Source organism: Cucurbita pepo, chromosome 1 (genome assembly GCF_057944985.1).
Source record: "Cucurbita pepo subsp. pepo isolate OVF chromosome 1, ASM5794498v1, whole genome shotgun sequence".
Taxonomy (NCBI): domain Eukaryota; kingdom Viridiplantae; phylum Streptophyta; class Magnoliopsida; order Cucurbitales; family Cucurbitaceae; genus Cucurbita; species Cucurbita pepo.
Window position 1 is genome coordinate 1,795,386 of NC_141798.1, and position 22,872 is coordinate 1,818,257.

At 37.9% G+C, this 22,872-nt stretch overlaps 3 protein-coding genes across 7 annotated transcripts; 1 reads left to right on the plus strand and 2 right to left on the minus strand.

Moving 5' to 3' along the window:
• Window positions 1-17: 17 nt before the first annotated feature.
• On the minus strand, window positions 18-2,051 carry LOC111805918 (F-box protein SKIP22-like). The gene has a single exon (XM_023691216.2). The coding sequence runs from the start codon at window positions 1,740-1,742 to the stop codon at window positions 372-374; it is 1,371 nt and encodes a 456-aa protein (XP_023546984.2). The 5' UTR covers window positions 1,743-2,051; the 3' UTR covers window positions 18-371.
• Window positions 2,052-2,120: 69 nt separating this feature from the next.
• Window positions 2,121-5,819, minus strand: EGY3 (ethylene-dependent gravitropism-deficient and yellow-green-like 3). Of its 2 annotated transcripts, XM_023661184.2 has the most exons (6): window positions 5,082-5,818; window positions 4,617-4,814; window positions 4,073-4,297; window positions 3,430-3,668; window positions 2,681-2,835; window positions 2,121-2,600 (listed from the first exon to the last, which is right to left on the minus strand). In XM_023661184.2, the coding sequence occupies exons 1-6, from the start codon at window positions 5,631-5,633 to the stop codon at window positions 2,245-2,247; spliced, it is 1,725 nt and encodes a 574-aa protein (XP_023516952.2). In that variant the 5' UTR covers window positions 5,634-5,818; the 3' UTR covers window positions 2,121-2,244. The 2 variants fall into 2 exon arrangements, with proteins under 2 accessions (XP_023516952.2, XP_086973889.1); XM_087117763.1 differs by lacking the exon at window positions 4,073-4,297 and having other exon boundaries at window positions 5,082-5,819.
• Window positions 5,820-7,685: 1,866 nt separating this feature from the next.
• On the plus strand, window positions 7,686-22,203 carry LOC111797953 (pre-mRNA-processing protein 40A). Of its 4 annotated transcripts, none has more exons than XM_023680885.2 (29): window positions 7,686-7,965; window positions 10,196-10,258; window positions 10,386-10,454; window positions 10,537-10,881; window positions 11,120-11,278; window positions 11,377-11,453; window positions 11,845-11,914; window positions 15,127-15,179; window positions 15,281-15,338; window positions 15,447-15,766; window positions 16,340-16,412; window positions 16,501-16,593; window positions 16,666-16,734; window positions 16,810-16,887; window positions 17,050-17,136; window positions 17,218-17,252; window positions 17,359-17,464; window positions 18,597-18,677; window positions 18,762-18,854; window positions 19,081-19,134; window positions 19,215-19,331; window positions 19,449-19,547; window positions 20,089-20,136; window positions 20,222-20,314; window positions 20,832-20,939; window positions 21,026-21,090; window positions 21,214-21,316; window positions 21,525-21,821; window positions 21,936-22,203. In XM_023680885.2, the coding sequence occupies exons 2-29, from the start codon at window positions 10,226-10,228 to the stop codon at window positions 22,071-22,073; spliced, it is 3,021 nt and encodes a 1,006-aa protein (XP_023536653.2). In that variant the 5' UTR covers window positions 7,686-7,965; window positions 10,196-10,225; the 3' UTR covers window positions 22,074-22,203. The 4 variants fall into 4 exon arrangements, with proteins under 4 accessions (XP_023536653.2, XP_023536663.2, XP_086981388.1 ...); XM_023680895.2 differs by having other exon boundaries at window positions 10,540-10,881; XM_087125262.1 differs by having other exon boundaries at window positions 7,686-7,964; window positions 10,187-10,258.
• Window positions 22,204-22,872: the final 669 nt, after the last annotated feature.

Here is a 22,872-nt window from a genome sequence, read left to right on the forward strand (position 1 = left end):
AACAAATATAAAGTACGAAATTTTGAATTTCCATCTACGGGAATTTTTAATATATTTTCGAAAATTTTATAATTGTCCCACGTGGGAAGATTTTGAGGATAGGGAACCATAGATATTTAATGTTTCTTATCATGGACCCCTCCATGTTCTCACGCCCTAAACATAACTCCTTGGTTAGGGAGGGCATGTCAAAATCATTTCTTATATGCAAAAACAAGATATTTGAGGGGTCCATGATACACAAAGATCCATGGCCTAACCTGATATCTCTCCATCATGGCAAGATTTCTTACACTTTCATTCATTCCATTCGCTTAAAACACCCAAAACTGCAGCAAAATCCTGCCTAAATGGAACTCAGATTTCACTACTCATCGTCCTCTCAAACGAGAATGCGACATGAAAGCGTTTCGCCTCGGAATCCGAGCAACTCGTCGTGGAAGTCTATGTTCGGGTTTGCGCGATGCCGGCGTTTTCTTTCCTGGAAGAACAGCACCCTCCCCTAAAGCAAGCTTTTGATTGAACTTCACCTTCCATATCTCATTACTGGATACCAATTGACGCAATTCAGTACACACATATTGAACACTTACAATGTCCTCAATAGGAAGAGACTCCAAGATCTTCAGCTTCAAATCCTCTGGAAGTTGCATGAAGCTTGAAGGAGGACACAGGCCAGTTTTTTCACAGAGATCAATCAAGAGTGGGAATGAAATAGCATCCTTCACTATCTTCCAGAATTCAAGAACTTGCCTCTCTGGATTCTCTTCGTGTTCGTCTATTATGTGGCTGGACACTGGATCCATCCAAATCGAAAGAAGATTGGGTGTAAATTTTCTTTCATCCAAAGATACACTATAAACATCTGATCCTTTACTGCAGCTAAGAGATCCATAAACATTAAGAAAGTTCCCCAAACTCTGAAACTTCAATAAAACTACCTCGGTTTTAATGGAGTTTTTGCCTCCTTCGGCCAAAAGTTGAGGTAAAGTGTACCGGAGTGAGATCGAAAATGATCGCGAAGGCCAGTCTTCCGGCATGTGGATACGGCCAATCTCAGAACCTAAAATAGGATCAACCAGAACGAATCCAGATTCCAAGAGTACAGCGTGAACGGCAGTTAATAAAAGCTTGTGAGCATTACAATCACCATAGCCTAACTCCTCCTCCATCACTCTCCTCAAGAAAATCGGCTTTGAACATTTCTTTTCCACATCTCCGATCGGTTCATCCTCGGCGTTCATTTCTTCGGAATCTGACTCCAAGATTTTCTCCTCTTCCTCGATCATGCCACCGGTAGTTGCTTCCGCATCCAAGGACTCGGGTCCGATGAATACAGGTTCAAATTTCTCCAACCTAGGTTCTTTAAGGTCAAAATCGCTACCCTGAATTTGCTCTCCTTCAACCTGCGGTCGCGACGAAGACGAATCTTGTGGATAAACATCAGGAAGAAGTCCTGGAGAAGATTGAATCGATCTCGCTCCCCGAGGGGGAAATTGAGAAGAATTAAAAGTGAAGAAAACAAGATCACCGGAAGTAATACCAATGGAGCAGAGCGAATCCTCCTCCGATGATACTTGGAGCTCGTCTTTTTGATTGAGAGAGAGATGAAGAGGATCGGCGGAAACGGAAGGCGAGAGTGTTTGGAGGAGCGTATGTTTCAGGTGCTCGAATGAGCATTGATCGGGGACTTCAATTCCGACGGTCTCTTGGAAATCTAGGGATCTCAGCCGCAATTTCATGGCTGAATCTGGCCCTTTCTTGACAGGATTTCTTCCGATTCAAATCTGGTTATTAGGACGGGAGATCGCCGATTTCAAATTCGTTCTTGGGAGGAAGAAATGAAGCGGTTCGTTGAGTTCGTTGGTTTATATATTCTGTGCCGCTAAGACCGCTTTTAGCGTTATTTCTGTTTTATTTCGCGGTATAACGTAGTGGAATCTTCCGTATTCCTTTTATAAGAGGAATTCCAAACTATAACCTTATGCAATTTCATGAAATATATAAAGATTTAAATTATTTCTAAAAATTATAAAATATAATGGTAGAAATTCAAATTTCCAAGAACATTATTATTATTATTATTATTTTACTATATATATATATTTTTACTATCAGAGTTATATTAAAATTAGAGTAATGTGATGACTAGAATTTTTATGTACAAATACGTGGCTTCTATTTCTTCATAGAGTCAGTTTGGTGTTCTCTCGACTATTAGCAAGTGAGAATTGTATGTACACTTTATATGTCACCCCTAAAAAATGGATCACTAAAGAACGAACTCGAGAATGTACCTCCACCATTAGGGAACAGGGTGAGGAGGCAAATGAGGCCAAGGACGACACCCCAAGCATACCGATCATCTCCTAGCGGTGTGATCTCATCGGTTGCAGGGATCTCTTCACCACCTCGAAAGAACGTTGCAAACAAACCCCATGCCAAACATAGGACGCTTCCGCTCAATCCACCAATACCGAGTATGAGCGATGTAGCAAACGACAGTAGGGCTGCGGTGCTTCTCCCGAACATGGCTTGCGCAATGCGGCCTCCTTCGAGCCTCCCACATGGTAACAAGTTCAAAGATGTGACTACCATCCCTGTAGAAAAGAACATGGAGGAGTGTAAGAGACTTGTAATGAGGTTTGCAATGTGTTCATGTGGGGAAGATGGGAAGTACCTAAAAGGCCAGCAAAAGCAAGGGGATCCACAGGGACCCCTACACCTTCCACTGCGTAGGGCAGGACATTGCCAAGGTCATCTGTGTAAGGTCCTATAACAAACTGGATAAAAGAAAGCAAAGGGTTGTTGAAGAAGAATTGGGGTCTGATATACCTGCAAATGAAGGAAACTGAATCATCAAGAACTGAATAGAACAGATCTCACACTCTGATAAAGGTTTTCTGGATTAAGTTTTTTCAATCACTATGAACAGATCTCACCGCTAGTAGATATTGTCCTTTTTGGACTTTCCCTTTCGAGCTTCCCCTCAAGGATTTTAAAACGCGTTTACTAGAGAGAGGTTTCCATACCCTTATAAAAAATGTTTTGTTCTTCTCCCCAACCGTTGCGGGATCTCACAATCCACCCCCTTCGGGGCCCAGCGTCCTCGCTGGCATCTGATACAATTTGTAACAGTCCAAGCCTACTACTAGCAGATATTGTCCTCTTTGGACTTTTCCTTTCGAGCTTCTCCTCAAGGTTTTTAAAACGTACCTATTAGGGAAAGGTTTCCACACCCTTATAAAAAATGTTTCGTTTATCTCCTCATCCAATGTGGGATATCACAAATTCATTCTTGAGGATAGTCAACAATCTAATGGTTGAGTTTTCAGACGTTAAAACCTTATATACGCCCCAGCTTGTTGTTAGAATAAAAGGCTCGCTATCATAGAGAGAGGCTAAACTACTAGAGAAGGCTTAACTTACAATGCATTGTCACCGCCATTAAAGCCACCATCAATCACAAAAGCAGAGATTGCAAGCGCCAATGACGTTAAGTATGCAGCGGCAGTTCGTGCTACTGGAATATCGAAAAGTGCTTTCTTGTTTGGAAGTAGTGATTCATAGTTATTCATCACTCCTAAGCATCCCGTCCAATTGGAAGGCACAAGAAAAGAAGGGCTTAGCTTCACGCCATAACGAGCTGCTGTTACTCTCGTTGCTATCTGCAAATCACAAGCCCGTTGTGAGATAAATCAAGCCCACGGCTAGTAGATATTGTCCTTTTTGGGCTTTCCCTTCTGAGCTTCCCCTCAAAGTTTTATTAAAACATGTCGGTTAGAGAGAGGGTTCCACACCCTTATAAGGAATGCTTCGTTCCTCTCTCCAACCGATATGAGATCTCACATAAGATTTGGGGCATCTCCAAAAGATGTTCAATCTTGCACAAAGCCTTTGAAGGAAAATGGAAACCATTTGTCAAAAGAACAATATTCAGATCTTCAACCAAAATGTCGAACCTCCACCATACATGTTGAACATAGAACGACCCTACTCTAAATTACGAATCCTCCCAAATTCTAACTAGCTAATCGAAAATACATGGAGAGAATGGTGGAGAAAAGTATACCTCTGAAACTCCCAAGATAGAGATGAAGCCACCAAAAAGGGGAACAACATTAGCTATATAGTCATCAAAGGTAGCACCAGGTTTTAGGAAGAAGCCACTCATCAAAGCAATAGTCCCAAAAGTTGCAACGCACAAAGCTATTGCACTAAAATACCCCAATGGAGTACTCAGCGTTGTAGACTCAAATTGAAGGTCTATTTCTGCCTTGGGTTGCACCATGCAGACCTATAACACATTCCAACAACACGTAAGCGAAAGATCTAACTATCGACAACAATCGAACGTTAAGGACCCATTTTCTATTGATATCATCTCGATATTTTGTTAAGATTTTTTATAGCTCACCGTATAATCGTATGACTGTCTAACGTTAGTACATTTGGTTGTCAGGGTAACTAGTACACGATCAAAATTTAGGTACATGGTCACCATAACATGAACCATTTCCTTTGAGCTCGAATTTCTCGTGTATATGTTGACAGTAGATTAGTATAGATATCTACATTCCATTATGAAACTATGGTGTTGTAGAGTTGGATTCTACCTGTTTTGTAATGTCATCAGTTTTTTCTTCCATGAACCACAGGACTACCTCCCTCCCTGCTGCCTCGGACAGCTTCTTCTCCAACTGGGGAATCACCTCTTCAATGGGTCTCCTCAAGTTCCCTATGAAAATACCTCCATCTCCAAATCTACGAACATCCGTTGCAAAAAATGTGTTGAATCCAAAGCAACCCTTTAACTGCAAATTAAAGAAGTTCCTTAATGTCGTTCATACTCAAAAGGCTCAGTTCGTACCATGAAATTTTTGTTCTAGGGACCAAATAAACGCACATAATTCGTCTGTAACAAAATATATATGGAAAATTTAATGTATGATACTTTTTGTAATTTTTGTTCTTTAGTATTACAATTATTTTTGTAGTATTTTATTTCAATATGATACTTTAACATTTGGCAACTACCTTCATATATTTCGCATAAAAAATGGAGAGAAAATGATGCATACCTTGTTAAGATCAAGAGCCTTGAATGTCTCTTCGGCCTTCTCTAATCTCTCTTTCTCTTTTGCCAAATTTTCGCGTGCAATTCTAGCGAACAATCCTACAATCGGATTATCGGCGCCTTCACGATCAAGCTCCTTCAGCTTCCGATCCGCCCTCTTCTTCTCCAGCTTTATAGCAGCTTCGATCGAAGGATTTCCCATGAATTTCTTGAATTCCTCGTCCGTCTTCCAATCCATTTCCTGCTGTTTCTCCATCTCTTCAATCTCATCTCCTCCGGCAGACACTTCCGCCTTCTCGCTGTCGTTTCCGCCCTCCCGCTCATCGGAAACCACCGCGACCGAAGACGACGACGACGACGGCTCACTTTCCAAATCATCTCTGGCGGAGAATCTTAACCGATTTCTTGCAATCGGTCTGGAAACTGTGAGGAAGCATCCCTCAGTTTTACGCCCTAGTGGACTCTTACTATAAGGCTTGGCGATTGAGCGGCTTCGATAGGGCCTTTCCTTGTAACTAATGAGCCATGAATTTGAAGCGATTGAGAGAGCGGCCATATGAGAACTGGTTCGAAATCGAAAGTTTCAAGTTCGAGGTTGGAGATGGAGAAATCCATGGAGTAACGGAGGAAAATAAAAAGATCGGAGAAGTACTAGAAGACGGGCCTAGAATCTTGGAGAAGAATGGAGAACACGATGATTCATATGAAATCTGTGGGACATGAGACTAAAATTTGTGCGGCTGAAATGAAATTTGTAGATTTTTCACTGGCGAATTTCTTCGAGCTGTTTTGCTGTTCATCCGAGTCGATGTTAATCTCTGATTAACGATGTAAACAGTGCTTAGTGGGAGTTAATAACTCAGCTCACTCTCTTACAAGTCCCTACCTTCTTAATTTACAATTTATTTTCTATTTTTTAATATCTTTTAATAAAATTATTTTTAGTTTTTAAATATAAATTATGTATAAAAATATTTTAGACTATTATTTAAATTGAAATTCTGAAGTAGATAAGAATACTACAATTTAATTAATAAAAATATCTCTAACTAACTTTTTTCATTATTATTATTATTTGAAGTTTGAACTTATTTTCAAGTACTTTTTATTAATAACTAAAAAAATATCTATAAATTTGTGATTTTAAGATAATAATATTATATTTTAGACGGACTTTATTATAAAAAGAAAATTGGTATTTTAAATAAATATATTAAACTATAGATACGGGATGGACTGGATTTTGACAACGTATGAAAACTATATGACCGGCGTCAAATGATTGCCACGTGTCCTCGAAGACGAAAATATTGTTAACTTCCCGAAAGCTGCCAGGTGGCAGTGTTAAGCAAATAATTGATCCAAAAAAATCAAATAATTGACTTTGATTTTATCTAGTTTGGGTGGTTGGGATTGACTTGATTGGCTGATGTTTTTTTTTTTTTTTTTTTTTTTTTTAAAGCAATATTATGTTTAAATCTCATTCCATATCTATAAAAAAAACTCATTTAATTGACCAATTTTAAACTTTATTACATGGGAGGAGCCCGTAAAAGAATAAAATCGGGTCAATATTACAAAGTATCGAGAAAAGTAACCAAATTTTAAGATGTGAACGTACGAGTTAACAGCTATGGTATGTTATAAAAGCAATACGAGTAGACGTTACAAAAATTATCTCTAAAATATTGTCCAATAGATTGAATTTCATCTTTTACGATTAAAGTGGTCTCCGAGTAAATTGTTCTCCGTCACCTAGATTTGGTTGTTTTGGATTTATTTGATAATACTATTTTTTTTGTTAATTGAAAAATGCCAAAAAAGACCCATTGTGAGCTTCTACATTGGTTGGAGAGAATAACGAAATATTGCTAATAAATATGTGGAAACCTCTCTCTAGTATACACGTTTTTTAAAATCATGAGGCTGACAGCGATATGTAACGGGTCAAAGTGAAAAATGTATACTAGCGACGAATTCTAAACGGTTACAAATTGTATCAAAGCCAATTTTTCGATCGATGTGCCAACAAGGTGCTGGCCCTCCAAGGGAGTTGGACTGTGAGATCTCGCACTAGCTGGAGAGAGGAACACTATCCTAGTAGACACGATTTTAAAAACAGTGAGTTTGATGACGATGTGTAACAGACCAAAGCGAATAATATCTACTAGCAATGAGTGCAGACAATATCGTCCACCATTTTCAAAATTATTAAATCCTCTCAAACACGTCAACATTTGGGCATAAATAGCAATATTATTTCACCTAAATGATGTAATTTTGTTTCTCGTGATTCCATTCTTAAAGTATAGTTTGTCACCGTGTTAAATTTTTATGGTATGAAGACAAATTTAAATAATTTTAACCATTAAAGTTTGAAGCAATAAATTAACTAATATACCAAGTATAATTAAAACTTAACCCTAAGTGTACGGATATATATATATATAATATCTTTTTTTGTTGGTAAATATTTCAACCTTTTATATTTTGATTTTGATCTAAATTAAGCTATTTTTACCTTAAAAAAAAACGAAAAAAGAAAAAAGAAAAAAAACTGACACGTGTATTTTTATATTGAAAAAATGAAGAGAAATATACGTAGGTTCTCGGGGTTCCATTCCCGAGCCCCACCGGAAACCCCCCTTCCTAAAAATAGAATAAAGGTTTTCAACAGGGCGCCTCCAGCTTCCAATTTCCATAGCAGCCCAGCAGCTGGGCAGCTGCCGCGAGCACTTCATTTCAGGAAACTCGACTCTCATTCAGCTCCGCCTGTGCCACCAAATTCCTTGCCCGGAGGTTTTCCGTTCCAATTACTTCTCGCCCGCGTTCTTCAATTTTCATTCATCGCGACACATCACTCCTCATTGCTGCTCTCAATCGACTGGGTAATTTTTGTCTTTGCTTGTTAAATCCATGTTTTTCAATTGATTCTTCACTTCTATGGCCGAGTTTACATCCTCGTCTCTTCGTGGTTTGGCTGCATTACTGTTCGATGGATTGAGGAGTAACATTAGGGCATGATTTGTACTTTGTTTTTTTTTTTTCGTCTGGGTTACTTGATTTCTGTTTTCGTGATTCTTAGTTTTTTCCAGCCCTGGGCGTGCAGTTGGGAAAACAAGTGTAATTGGTAGTGTAACTGTTTATATAGGAGCCAGATTTTTTTTTTCTTGGAATTTGTGGGTTTCGTGATTTTAAAAGGAAATAGTCAAGGGTGCTTTGGTGCTGGTATGGAAGGTGTACTTAGGTATGCCTCTTGGATGTTGCATTCCAGGGTCATGGGTTCTTCCCTAACTGGAAACTTCATAACCTTAAGCCACATTGTCATGTATGGTTGAGTGGTATTTGGAAGAGGGTTAGTCTTTTGCTAGATCCAATGGCTCAAAGGTTTTAGTCTCTTAGGTTTTGTGCATTTATCCTTGAAGTTTTATTCTTTTGGATTAGATCCATCTTTGATTGGCTAGCTTGTGCCTTGTGATGAATCCTTTTGTTGGGCCTGTTTTTCTTTTACGTTCATTCACTCATCTTTATCAGTGAAAGGTTCGTCTCTCTTAAAAAGCAAGCCAGATCATTTTTTCTCTTAAATCTAGCCTCGAGATGGGCAAAGGTTCTGAGAGTTAGTTGGGTTGGCAAAGCTTCCGGGAGTTATAGGGTTGGCAAAGTCTTGTTGGAGATTGGTCGGGTGAGCCACGAGCATAACATAAGAAGCAAGTTCTCAATACTGCAATTGAAAAGAAAAACCTGCAAAGAAACATGAATTTTTGTTGTTTTCTTGTAACAGAATAGGACGAGTGGCGTAGGTGAGTAAGAGCTAACGTGACTAAATTGTGTCATACTTGGACTAGGTAGTTCATTACACGTAGGAAGTAATTAATGTAATTTTTATCTATTCTGGTGAAATTTGAAACTTACGTACCAAAATAAAACAAGAATGTGAGTAGAGTGCAGGAAAAATTGTTTATAGTACCAAAAAAAAAAAAAAAAAAAAAAAAAACGAGCCATGAGTCAGTGTTTCTCCTTGAGAGTTTATTGATCTTTTGAAGCTGCTGGGAAAGATTCAGCTTGGGGAGATTGTGATGAGAGGAGAGGACTTGGGTTCTTTATCCTTCAGGCTTCTTTACTGTCAATACCCTGTTCTTACATAAAACTTTGGTTGGAAGATGTTCCGCTTCCAATTTTACTGAGGAAATTTGCTTAGGAGGTGAAGGTTTGGATAATCTGTATTCTCATTATCTTTACAGTAAGTTGCAAAGGCGTCCTCTTCTACAAATCTTTGGTATGTCCTGCAACTTTTGATATACATCGGATGAAACTGTGTAGTGTTTCATACACTTTGAGTTCACCTGCTCAAGAGGAAAGCAAAAAAGCTTAATTGTGCGGTGAATCATTCTTTGGTGTTTTTGGTGGGAAGGAACAGCAAAATATTGAATGGGCTTGCAAACGGTTGGAGGGAAGTATTTGAGTTATCTATTTTTTTTTTCCTCCATGGTTCTCTTTATAAAGTGGGTTTAGAAACTATAGTCCTCTCTAATTGATTGTAATTGGTATGAATTTCTAAGCCTACTTTGGAAATACGTTTGGTTGGTTTTTTGTATTTACTTCGGATATTAGGCTGTAAATTTCTACTTTCTACTAATCAACAAAGTTACGAGAATCTTAAACATATTTTTTGACAATATTTTCGTAAAGATATGGTGGAGATTTTCGTAGGTTTTTAAGGAGCCTTTTGTTCACAAGAGAATGTCATGCTATGATGCAAGAAGTTGGTACATTAACCTGCTTTTTATTAAAAAGGTTATGTTCCTGTGATAGGCGTGGTTCTTGGCCGTCTTAAGATGAATTTGGGAGGATTTTTCAGGTTGAGGGATATTGATAAGGATCTTTGAGATTGATAGACTTTCTGCCTTGATCTTGTTTTTTCATCCTGATTTTTTTTAATAATATTAGACTGTTTATGATTCTTAATAGTTGGAGCTTCTTTTAATTTCTTTTAGAGATTCCGTTGTTTTCCCTGGTTCGTGTTTTTGTTTGGCTTAGTTTTGTTTTTGTAATCTTCTTTATTCCTCTTAATGAAAACAATTCCTTATCCATGGAAAAAACTTATTTTTCGTTTTGCAGTTATTCTAGACTTTTCATCTCAGTCAGAGAATGGCCAATAATCCTCAATATTCAGGTTTACAGGTAAATACCTCGAAATCTATGTTCGCTTTGTAATATAGTTTCTTTTTATTCTATCAATTTTGAAACTGGATATTTTGCATTTTGTTTCAAATTCTATTTTCTAATTGCATGTTTTATACTTCTGAAGCCCCTTCGGCCTCCTGTTGTTGGTCCTATGGATCAAGCCAGAGCCTTTGTTCCCCAAATGACTAATCAGGTAATAAGCACTTATGGCTGATAAGGACTTTATATCTTGGGTCAATATCAAGGAATTGATGTAACACAATTATGTATTTCAGCAGTTTCGACCAGCAGTCCCAGCACCTCACTCGCAGCAGTTTGTTCCCTTGCCTTCTTCCCATTTTCAGCCCCTTGGCCAAGGTGTTCCCATGATGAATGTTGGAATGCCCCCTCCTCCTCTAGCCCAACAACCCCAATTTTCTCAGCCAGTGGCTCACCTACCTCCAAGACCCTGCGAGCCAGTTCATGGGTCATTACCACCACAAACAATTCCACTGCCAATTGCTCAGCCAAATAGGAATTTTACACCTGAATTGCAACAAGCACAGCCTCTCACTCAACCTGCTGCTATTGGCGTGCCTGGTCCAGGTGGCTCTGGAACATCTTTATCAGCACCATACAATGTAAGTTTCATCAATTACTGGAAAACTTTTATTTGTTCTTTGTAGTACATGGAAAAGATGTGCTTAACGATAAAATGAATATTTGGCTATAAGATTCAATTGTTTTGAATTCCAAAAAAATTCTCCAACTCTTTATGGAACATTGACATTTTCAATAATTTTCTTAAATCTGCAACAATATATCCATTGATATCTGCTTTTACATCCTTTAATTCACTTGGAATTTTTTTCTGTGCAGTATGGACCACCACAAAATTACAATACCTCTACCATTCATCCTCCACCCCATTCACAAGCACCAATTGTATCTTCTGGAGGTCAGCTGGGCAGTTCGGTTTCAGTCACACCTCTGAATCACGCAAGAGAACAGCCTTATGCTACCTCCTCTATAGCTTCAGTATGTACCATTTTTTATTCTCTTTAATCTACTCTCCTATTATTGTCTTTCACTGGCTCAGTAAATTTACCTTGCATTTGCCTTTTCGTTAATTTCAGGCAGCCAATGTTCAAACGATGCCCTCTGGTGCAGCCTCATCAGAATGGAGAGAGCATACATCTGCTGACGGTAGAAGGTATTCCCCAGTTGAAACATATCCTTATGTTCTATTCTGGTTACTTGTACTCTTATATTTCTTGGACTTCACGCCCAGGTTATTTATTACACTATAAAGACCCCTCATGCACTTGCTAAGAATTTTGGATCGAGCGTTTACAGTGTAATAAATAACCTGGGTGTGAAGTCACTTCTCATTTTTCTAATATCACGCCCAACTTTGTCATTATTTAATGGCACTTCTCATTTTTCTAATATCATGCTCGAACTTGATTTTTGTAATATTGTGATCCCAGTGGCTCGTTAGCTTCTCTTTGAAGTTTTTGCACAAGATGATCGATGACAATCGTTTGTTACTATTTACCGGGTTTTCATTTTTATAATGCCAACTTCTGTTTTTCATTTTTTAGATATTATTACAACAAGAAGACCAAAATATCTAGCTGGGAAAAGCCTTTTGAATTGATGACTCCAGTAGAGGTGAGTTAAACAACAGACTTTGCTATCTTTCATAGTTCCTCAATGCTTGTAGCTTTTAATTATCTGGTTTTGCATTTTCTTACTCTCGATAAGATTTCTTCTAAAATCATGACGTTCTTACTCCAGGCATGTTATTCCATTTGCAACGATGGTACTAGTTAATTGGAATTTATTCCAGTGTTCTTTTACCTTTTTTCTTTCTTTCCTATCTTGATTTTTGATTGGCACGTGCCTTGCATTAACTGACAGAATCTTGTTTTTTTGTTCCTTAATTCCTAGTTAAAATGGGTTTAACCAATTTCTTTTGCATGCGAGGAGCATACAAACTATCGTCTAAGAAATTCAGTTTGTTATTAAGAAATGATCTCGATGAAATTCCCTGTCTTCTTTCTCATTGTTAGAAATTTGAATAGGATTGTTAATTAGTTGTCTAAGAGTGGTGTCTTGAGATATACTGGTATCTGTCATATGTTGTAACCTTTCTTTGTTGAAGTATAATATCTTTTGCTACTTATTTTCCGTGCTGCTTTCTGTAAATGAGTTGTGTAACTTCGGTAGCTTTAAAGATGCTTACAGGTACATGCTGTGCTACTCTGTTGAGAGGTAGGATAAGCTGTCAGTCTTTGCTGCTTGCTCTCCCTATCTTTCTTGAATGTCAGTACATTTCTGTTATTTGTGTTATTTCTTTGATCTGTAGTATAATAAGCCTTGTCCATTTATGCTGTTGAATGTTTCTTCAACATTGTTATGGTTATTATGTTTACATTTGTAGGATATGTATATATATAATTATTATAACTCCACAAGGATATTCAAATGACTTTGGCATTTGCTGATGCTGAACCCATCTTTGTTTCAGTTGGACTTACATTTTTTTTCCTTTCAAATCAATGAGTTATCTGTCAGATTTCAAACTCTATTACTGGTGTCTAGTTCTATTTTGCAGATCAGATTAGCTGATGCGAAATGGAATATAAGTGGTCTAAGTAGGAATAGAATGTCTTTTGTGTTACGAATTGGTCTGTTATAATCCCGTAAAATGTTGATTTTTCCCTTACATGGTTTTTGATTTGTTCCAATTTTCTTTTATGTTCCAGAGGAGCATTTGACAATCCTTTCCGTACAGTTGGTAGTTATCAGAATTCTGGTTGTAATGGGTCTAACTGTCAGTATGATATGGATGGTTATTAGGGTTGAACGATAGATTTGGTGCCTGAACTGCCACGTTTTATCATTCCAGAATGGTTTAAGTATAGGCTTTGTCGACTAATGAATTTGTTGCAGAATGTTCTGCGATAATCATCAATGACAAGAAACCGAACTTTTATTAAGAAAAATGAAAAGAAATGTACTCGAGCGTCCAAAAAACTTCCCAGCAGGACCTTAACAAATTATAGAAACAGCATCCAATCCAAAAGAATGTTACCTAACTGACAATTACGAAAATCCTTAAATATGTTAGCCCGAACTGGTTTTGCAAACGTGTGGAAGTGTACTGAATTCTAATTACCTTTCTGAACCCATTCACTTCAGCATCTGCCTCCAGCTACCCTTCTTCTGATGTAGAACCTATAACTCTGCCTGATATAAAGTTGGTGCATTATACAAGTTTCAAGCCTTTGCATTCTTATTTCACCGCTTCCACACAAACCCAAGGGAATCTAGTTTTCTCATGAAATTTAAAACGTCCCATCTTCCATCCACATTTTTGGACCACCATTGAGATAGACTCCTTGAAAAGAGCGGTGTTTAAGTCATATGCTCTCAAGCCTAAAAGGACACGGACCCCAATCATAGGTGCTCAAAGACTGGGCAAATTGATGTGTTACTAAGGTCACTACATCTTTACTATGCTCAAATGGCGATGAAAGTTGGACGACCTCATTACAATCCATGTTAACATGTTCACATGGCATTGAAGTTCAGAACTTTATTGTTGGTATTGATTTGTTCAGTATATACGTAGACTGGTTGGTAGAACAAGGATCAGCAAAATTGGTACTTGGAGAGTAGAACTGAGGAAAGCATGATGTGGTTAATATTCGGGTCCAACAAAGATATAGTGACTTGAACTTTTAACGAATCTCTCTTATTCACCTAATAAGCCTGCTTTTCTGAACTTACCCCTCTCTAGATATATTAGTTATTTTATTTTTTTAAATGAAAGAAAACCAACTTTCCTGTAGAGATGAAGCTAGCACAATACACATTTACGAAAAAGAACTCTAGTTCCGAAGAATGAGAGATAAAATTAACCACAAAAATTCTTAGTAATTGGGTCCCTAAGGGAGTCAGTTAAACCTATAGCCAAAACCCTAAACATTAAATATTATTGAAGAGTACCCTTCTCTAAACCCTAAATATTATTTCTCTTAAAGCCAAAGATTATTGAAGTGATATTTTTAGTTTCACATATCACCTTTTTTTTATTGTTTTTTAAAATAAGAAACAGAGGGAAAATATATTGAAAAAAGAGAGTGAAACAACCTTGAGGTGGAAAGGAGGAGACCTATGACCAAGAGCTAAACCGGAAATGCCTTTTACCACTACCAAAAGATATCAAAATTGAAAAAAAAATAAAAAAAAATCAGGTTCCTACAGTCGGAAATACCTTATCTTCCTGCTTTCAGCTTTTTCCTTCTTTTTGGATGATTTTATCTCAATGTTTAGTCTTCAGAATCAGACAACTCCCATGTTTTCTCTTTGGTCCTTGGCTTTAGGTGCCGTTACTCACGTAGATAGAGTATAGATATATCCTATGGTTTTTTGCTTTCCAAGTTGGTGCATTATGTGTACGAGTTCCATGGAAAGGTCAAAAGCACCTTCTCTCTCTCTCTCTCTCTCTCTCTCTCTATCCTTCCTTGCTGATAGATTTTCATTTGCATTTCTGCTTCGTGCATACCAGCTAGGAAGCTTTATTCTAGTTACACTATACAGAGTTTTGAGGGAACAGATAAAGTTCTCTGGTGAAATACCGTCAAGGACTTACTTTTGGTAGATTTGGGTAGTTAGAAATTATTATTTTTTTTGAAGATAAATCTTGTGACTTAGATGATGTTTGGGCTTACTGTAGTTTTGGCCCCTACTAATTTATGACTTTCTTTTGCTGAATCCCATTCAGTTTTTACGGTGCTTTTTTCAAATATTACTTCCTTTCTCAACTTTTATTATGTGGGTGAATATCTTGACCTACACTCTCATTTTTGTGACAGAGGGCAGACGCATCAACCAACTGGAAGGAGTTCACAAGTCCTGAAGGAAGGAAGTAAACAATCTAATTCAACAAATCTAGTTGACGGCAAGGCTTTTGCTTCTTGAATGAATATTTGAATCATTAACCTTATTTAATATGTGAATGTGGTACAGATATTATTATAACAAGGTCACCAAGGAATCTAAGTGGGTGATTCCTGAGGAACTGAAGGTTCATTTAACATCTTTCTTGACTAAACATACTTGTAGCTTTTCAACTTTTAATCTTCCGGTTTAATTAATTGTTTCCCATTCGTTTTGGTGCATTGAATACGTGAAGTTGGCTCGAGAGAGAGCAGAGAAGGCATCTACGCTAGGAACAGAGAAGGAACCTGTTCCTCTCGAACTCCCTTCTGTTTCTTCCCTGGAAGCACCTTCTACTACTGCTGATACAATGTCAACTGCCAAAGGACTAGCATCTAGCACATCATCAGTAGCAGCTGTCGATTTACAAAATGACAAGGACACCTCTCCTGCTGCTGTTTCAAGTGTAGAAACAAATGGAGTTCAGTCACCCGTCAATATCATTCCTTCTAGTTGCGCTATCTCAGAGAATGACAGTGCTGCTGGTGCTGTGGAGGATACTACTGTAGAACCCAGGTATTGGCAGTTATATAACTGAGCACTTTGTTTTGGTTGGTATGTAGGGTGAGTTTGGGGTGACTTTTGAGGGCAATGTCTCTGTTTGCAGCATTTTCTCCTACGAACGCTTAAAGTGCTTCTTTTGTTAACACTTTATAGTATTTTTAACTAACCATACACCATGAAGCTTTTGAAAAGTGCTTTTAAAGAAAATAGTAAGATGCATGTATTTCTTTATAGTAATAGGATGTACAAAAATTGAATGAAGCATGGAATTAGAGGGCTGAAGGGAAACTTACAAAAGGCCATGATAAAAATCTTCCAGGTAGTGAGCCACAATGAATGAGTGTCGTAAAAGTGAGTTACACGATAGTTGATTTTTTAGTTGTTTGGAAGATAAAAAAATTATGAAAGAATCCAACTTCAAATACTTGGGCATACCTAAAAGATACCATCAACACCATCAACATTGTTATGGAAAAAAAAGAACATAAACAATAAACTATGCAATATTAGCTTGATTGGACCTTTTTATTGAATTTTTTTTACTTTCTATGCAAATGAAGATTTATTAATGTATACATTATGCAGGAATGATTTGAGCCAGTCTTCTGCTCAGGATACTGATAGTTTGATAGATGGCGTTTCTGCCCAAGATCTTGAGGTAGCACTTCATTCTTTTTAGTTCTTATTATGATTGGATTTATTTCTTTTTTCCCACCCATTATTAATTGTTCTTTATCATTATTAAGGAAACGAAGAAAGATATATCGGAGGAGAAAGTTGAATTTACAATGGAAGAGAGGGCTATTGATCAGGACACCTCTGCGTATCCAAATAAGCAGGTAATGATTCTTCCTAACCTATGTTGTCTTTTTTCTACTGTATGTCTTTTTGATTACTTATCTTTTATGTAGGAAGCAAAAAATGCATTTAAAGCTCTCCTGGAGTCTGCCAATGTTGGCTCTGACTGGACGTGGGATCGGGTAATTGAACTAAATGTGTCCTAGTTTCTGCTGGTATTTAAGCCCCCATCTATAATTTTTATTTTAATATGTCAGGCCATGAGAATTATAATTAATGACAAACGATATGGTGCTCTGAAAACACTTGGAGAACGGAAGCACGCTTTCAACGAGGTATGGCATGGGTCGACTATTTCACGCTAGTCCCGTCTTTTTTACTAGGTTTTGTCTATTTAATCAGTCAATCTTGTAATGCTGTGAAATTTCTGAAATATTCTCCCGTGATGCCGTTAGTGATTGTTTAAGAAGTAATCTGTGCTTTGTTGTATGTCACAGTTCCTCGGTCAAAGAAAAAAACAGGAAGTGGAGGAAAGACGAATTAAACAGAAAAAAGCGCGGGAAGAATTCAGAAAGATGCTGGAAGTATGTTTCTCCTCTCGAAGCTTGTTTGACCCTATTCATGCACAATTTTCTTATCTCTTACCTATCTATGATTCCATGCAGGAGTCAACAGAGGTGACTTCATCTATGAGATGGAGGTTGGTCTTCTACCATTTATGTTCCTTTTTTATTTTCAGCTTTGTTATCATGGGTCGTTTGTTTTCCTTGTGATTTGTGTTGGCTTATGAAAATTTTAATGAACAGCAAAGCCGAATCAATATTTGAAAATGATGAACGCTTCCTAGCAATTGAAAGAGATAGGGACCGACGTGATCTCTTTGACGGCTACTTGGAGGAACTCAAGAATAAGGTATGCATCTGTATGCCTGCCTCCCAGTTTCTACCTTTTCTACCACGTTTTTCCTTCTATGGATAAGTCCATTGGTCAGCTTTGCCTCTATTTATTAGCCCCATTTGTTATGGCCTGGCTTTTTGTATGCCCGTTGAATATCCTTTAATTTTCTCTATGAAAGTATGGTTTTCTTCTTTCAATAGAGAAACTTGTTGAAGAAATAGAAATGGATTAAATTCGTCAATTTGCACAAGCATGTAGCTGTATAAAGATCTTGAGTAAAATTCATTCCAAAATGGTGATTGGATTGATTAACTTTCTATTGCTTGAAATATGTTTGGTACATCATCCAGTGTTGCTGCTCGTATTTAGCACTAACCACTTAGCTAGAAGCCTAACATAATTTGGTGCCAATTAAGTGTTTATTTCAGCACAATTTAAGTGTGTGATTGAATAGAAATTTCAACTGTTTGCACCCCATTTGAAAGGCAAGACAAGCTACCACTAGCTAGGAGCCTCTTTTTGTAACAGCCCAAGCCCACCACTAGCAGATATTGTCCGCTTTGGACCGTAACGTATCGCCGATAGCCTTACGATTTTAAAACGCGTCTGCTAGGGATAGGTTTCCACACTCTTATTATGAATGCTTCATTCTCCTCTCCAACCGATATGCGATCTCACAATCCACCCCCTTGAGGGGCCCGGTGTCCTCGCTGGCACATCGCTCGGTGTCTGGCTCTGATTCCATTTGTAACAACCCAAACCCTCCGCTAGCAAATATTGTCCACTTTGACCAGTAACATATCGCCGTCTGTCTCACGGTTTTAAAACGCTTATGCTAGGGAGAAGTTCATATCTCTATAAGGAATGTTTCGTTTCCCTCTCCAATCGATATGGGATCTCACACTTTTCCTGTTACCTAGCTCCTAAAACAATGTTGACATGCATGTTGGCATGTGTTAAGCAGATAGCTAGCCTATCCACCCTTCCCTTTCCCTTTTCTCTACATGATTTTATGCTTTTAGTAAACCTAATTTCTCGGTTGAGTTGATGAACGAAAGATGTTGTGGACAACGTCTCTCTCTCTCTCCCCCTCTTTTTTAATCAACAATTTTTCATTTTCATTAATATGATGATTGTTGTTGAATAGGAGCGTGCAAAAGCACAGGAGGAGCGTAGTCGGAACATTCTGGAATATAGAACATTTTTGGAATCTTGTGACTTCATTAAGGTACTCTTTTAGCTTTTTTTTTTGCACCGTCTAACAATCTATAATTTATTATTGTACTACTTTGTTGTACAAACTCTCTTTAAGGCTAGTAGCCAGTGGCGTAAAGTACAAGACCGCTTAGTGGTTGATGAAAGATGTGCACGCCTTGAAAAAATTGATCGCTTGGAAATTTTCCAGGTAACTTTTTGCATTCTAAAAATTGTACTAATGCTTGTTTGTTTGTTTATTTATTTATTGTTTTTTTAATGAGAAACAAACTCGTTATTTTAATGAGAAAAGGAGGAACAATCTAAAGGCCTTGGGAAAGTGGGATTCCTCACCCTTAAGAGAAGACACAAAAACATTATATTGTACTTTTCCTGTTTTATATTGTGAGCAGAGCTCTAATGGAAGTAAATTACAGGAATACCTACGTGATTTAGAGAAGGAAGAGGAGGAGCATAGAAAAATACAGAAGGTACGTCTGTTTGCTATCTTGTTTTATATTTTTCTTTTCCTTCAAATAAGGTATTTTTTCTGAAATTTTGTGAACAACAGGAAGAACTGAGAAAAGCAGAACGTAAAAACCGTGATGAGTTCCGCAAGATGATGGAAGAACACATTGCTGCGGGGATTCTTACACCTAAAATTCATTGGCGTGACTACTGCATGAAGGTCGGCAGTCGACATTTTCATTATTCCATTTCTTAATTGTGTTCCTTGCTCCACGATATCTTGATTCTGTCTGCTGAAGATATGCACCTCTCACCACTTCCCTCCTCGTCTCCTCAGGTTAAAGAGTTGCCTGCATATTTGGCAGTTGCTGCAAATACATCTGGTTCAACTCCAAAGAATTTGTTTGAAGATGTTGCTGACGAGATCCAAAAACAAGTTAATCCTCTATATCTCTTGATCTCTTCTTGAGTACCTGACAGACATTCTCATTAAAAATGTTGTGATTTCTTGACGCTTATGTTGATTTGGTTAAGGTGATTGTGATAGGAGTAGTTAATTTGTTGAAAGTTAGTCTCGAGTGTACTCACAAGGGGTGTGTCCAAATACCTTGAAGGGAGTTATTATACCTTCTTATCTTTCATCTCAATTCTTTGGTTCCTGACTAAGTCGTTTGAAAGTTAGAATTACAATTATCCTTATATTTGAAATGCTATGTTCCATTACTGATCTTGTAAAGTAGAGTGTTTTCCTCATGAAATCTCCCTGTACTAATTTCTATTTCAAGCTGTATTATCGTCGATCCCATGTCTAGATACATCTCTATACTTTTCTGATTATTTTACTTTTGTGGTTATTGCAAGTCTTTCCGGGTCACTGTACTCGTGATATAACTTTCCTGCCTCCACTTTCGCATTGATGAAATGCTGTTCTATTGAGGCTGATTTGATATTTCTTTTTGGGGCCGGTATTTTTGCAGTATCGTGATGATAAAACGAGAATAAAAGATGCTTTGAAGCTGAGAAAGGTATTGTCAGTCTGCATAAGCTTTTTTTTTCCTTGTCCATCACTGGTAGCTTGTATGCCTAATCTCAATCTCTTGGGACCATCAGATTGCAATGTCATTGTCATGGACACTTGACGACTTTAAAGCTGCCATTTCAAAAGATATCAGCAATCCTCCAATATCAGACAGCAACTTAAAGGTACTTTTTCAGGCCTACTCTTCCTTGTTCTTGATGGAGTCTAGCAACCTACAAAAGATCTAGCCTTTTTATGAATGTGGTCTGAGTGATAGTCTTGAGTGCTTTTCACGTAGCTTGTTTGGTTGAATAAGTGATTGGCCTTCTTTAGTGATGGTCTTAGGTGTCTCAGGTTGGGATTCTGATCTTGTAAGGCTATCTGTTATCATTGTCATACAGGTGGCTGGTGGAGCCTTCTCTTTCTATGAATGGTTGTTTGTAATACGGTGATACATGTTGGATATCTAGTATCTATAATCTAGCCTGTCTTCGTATTGAATTAGAGATGCATTTGCTGAAAATTAGAAGAGACCTCGATGCTCATATAACTTGTATTTAATTGTTTACGTGATAAATTCTTTGTATTAGATACCCTCGTCTTATTCTCGATAAAAATTGCTGACTTGAAATACTTTCTATATCGTTCACATGTTCTTTCTCATGTGCTCCCCTTTTAATCATGCATGGACTTGATTTGCAGCTAATTTTTGATGAATTGCTCGAACGGGCCAGGGAGAAGGAGGAGAAAGAAGCTAAGAAGCGTAAACGTCTCGGAGATGATTTTTTTAGTCTTTTATGTTCATTTAAGGTTTGTCACTTCAATGCCAGTTTGTATCTTAGTTACATAAGATTAACCGAGTAAATGAGTTGGTCCTTTTTTTTGCATTGTTGTAGGAAATATCTGTATATTCAAATTGGGAAGACAGCAAACCCCTTTTTGAAGGAAGCCAAGAGTACAGGTATTCCTTGTTGTCAACATGTTATTTCATATCATATAGTTTGTTTTAAAGCTTAGACCTCTCAAACAAAAACAACACTAAGCGAAAGGAGGACGACTTGTGATTGAACTTAATTTTTTTTAGTTCGATCGAGGACGAGAGCTTCTGTAAGGAAATATTTGAGGAGTACATTGCACAACTGAAAGAACATGCAAAAGAAAACGACACTAAGCGAAAGGAGGAAAAGGTATGAATTTTGTTGTCTATTAGTTATTGAAAATATAAGCAGTGGAAGTATATGATAATTTTCCCAGAACTTCATGGTTGTGCTTGATATGTTTTATCCTTGGGCGTGTGAAATGGACCATCAACACTCGACTTTTTGCCGTGCCTATATGCATGATAGCATTTAATATAATGTCGATCTTATGAATTTCTTTTCGCCAATTTGATAGGCGAGAAAGGAAAAAGACAAAGAGGAAAGAGATAGAAGGAAGGAAAAACACAGAAAAAGCGAAAGAGAAAAGGAAAGGGAAAAAGAGGAGAACTCGAAGAAAGATGGAGTAGACAATGAAAATGCTGATGGTTCGGATACCCTTGAGTCGAAAGAGAACAGGAGACTGGAGAAAGAACGTAGTAAGAAACAAAGAAAGAGACGGTATAGCGATGAGGAATATTCAGACGAAGATGAAGCAGGTCATGATCGATCGAAGAAATCCCAATCGCATAAAGACCGGAAGAAATCTAGGCGGGTACGTTCCTTTTTCTTTCCCATCACAGTATACTTATTTCTCTCTAAATACCAATGTTGTTTAATTCTATGCCCCCTTATTCGTCGTGTCGTGGCCTCGCATTTGATTTTATAGCATGCATCTGCTCATGACTCGGATGGTGAAAGCAGACATAGAAGGCACAAGAGAGAACATCGAAATGGCTCGTCTAAGAATTTTGACCACGAGGAGCTTGAAGACGGGGAATGTGGTGACGACGGGGCAAGTAGGTAGTTTTTTTACTCCTATATTAACTATTAGTGGGATTTTTATTAACCTAAAATATTTGATGATGTTTAAATCCTTTTTTGGCTTTGTGTATACACTAATTTATTGTCAATAAGCTGTCTCTGTTGGTCACAAACGTATTTTTATGCCTGGATTTTCATTTTAAGATAGTAGACCCTTTGTATTGAATTGAAGAGAAAGCTATAACTTTGAAGTTGGGGACTAGAGCAGGATGTGGTACACTTTAGACGAACTTAAGAAGAAAATTGCTTCCGTCCTTTATTGTCTGCCCTTGCTCACCACAAACATGGTCGAGTTGCTTCCCTCCTTTCCTCTCAGCTCTACCCTTGCTCACCACGAACATAGTTGGTCGGGTTGCTTCCTTCCTTTCTTCTCGGCTCTACCCTTGCTCACCACAAACCATAGTTGGTCGGGTTGCTTCCCTCCTCTCTTCTTGGCTCTACCCTTGCTCACCACAAACCATAGTTGGTCGGGTTGCTTCCCTCCTCTCTTCTTGGCTCTACCCTTGCTCACCACAAACTATAGGTTGTCAGGTTGCTTCCCTCCTTTCTTCTCGGCTCTTCCCTTGCTTACCACAAACATAGTTGGTCGGTTTGCTTCGCTCCTTTCTTCTCGGCTCTACCCTTGCTCACCACAAACATAGGTTGTCGGGTTGCTTCCCTCCTTTCTTCTCGGCTCTACCCTTGCTCACCACAAACATAGTTGGTCGGTTTGCTTCGCTCCTTTCTTCTCGGCTCTACCCTTGCTCACCACAAGCATAGTTGGTCGGGTGTTTACAGAGACT